Genomic DNA, 822 nt, shown 5'->3' on the forward strand with positions numbered 1-822 from the left:
TAGGGTAGGTGCAGATGAGCAGGTCATCGGGCCTGGCCTGGAAGTCCCAGATCTGGTCCCAGCTGTCGCAGGTGGGCGTGGGTTGAAGGATTCCCTTCACATAGTCCACAGTTATGCGCTCTGTCTGGTCACATTTCAGCTCCATTCTGTCGGGAGTCCAGTGCTGTTCCCACAGACTGCAGGCTCTCAGCACAGGGCTGTGGTCTGACACCTACAGGCAGCCTCTGCCCTCAGCCCTCCTGGGAGCCCGAAGGGCAGGGAAAAGCCACAGACTGCTGGCCCCGCCCCAGCCCAGCCTGTTGTTTGGGACTTTGCACTTAGGCTCTTCCTGGCCTCGGCCCTCCCCTGACTGCAACACCCCGGGCCTAGCCAATCCGAGCGCTGGGGCCCTTCCCCGAGGGCTACACCCCAGGCCTCGCAAATCCGAGTGCTGGGGCCCTCCCCAGACTGCAACACCTAAACATGTTGTCTCAAAAGGAAAGGGAGTGACAGAGGAGGTTGCATTAGGACTTGCCCCACCTGCTTCCTCCTTGGGGCTCACGCCAGAGGTGGCTGTGGGCTCGTTTCCCGCACAGCCTCGGGCTGGTCTGCTCCGGCTCCTCTCCCGGGAGCAGCCTGGCCCCCCTCCTGGCCCCCTCCTCCTGGCTGACCAGCTCTCCATAGGCCGGTCCCTCTCCATTGTCCTTTCAGCTGCTCAGTGCGATTGGTCACAACCACCTTCCCTGTCGTCCTGTGATACAAGAGGACAGACATCGCTCTGCTCTTGTGTCTCTTCCTGGCACAGAGCTCCTACCCTTTGGAAGTGCCTGTGGGTGGAGTGGC

General features: G+C 61.8%; 1 protein-coding gene across 1 annotated transcript in view; it reads right to left on the reverse strand.

Moving 5' to 3' along the window:
• LOC102762874 (sulfotransferase 1C4-like) overlaps nucleotides 1-396 on the reverse strand; it is a 7779-nt gene extending 7383 nt beyond the window's left edge. Inside the window, 1 exon segment of the mRNA XM_015571520.1 lies at nucleotides 2-396. Within this exon segment, the coding sequence (XP_015427006.1) occupies nucleotides 2-145 (144 nt within the window). The 5' untranslated portion in view covers nucleotides 146-396.
• Between the last annotated feature and the right edge of the window lie 426 nt (nucleotides 397-822).

This window comes from Myotis davidii, unplaced genomic scaffold, assembly GCF_000327345.1.
Source record: "Myotis davidii unplaced genomic scaffold, ASM32734v1 scaffold989, whole genome shotgun sequence".
Lineage (NCBI taxonomy): Eukaryota > Metazoa > Chordata > Mammalia > Chiroptera > Vespertilionidae > Myotis > Myotis davidii.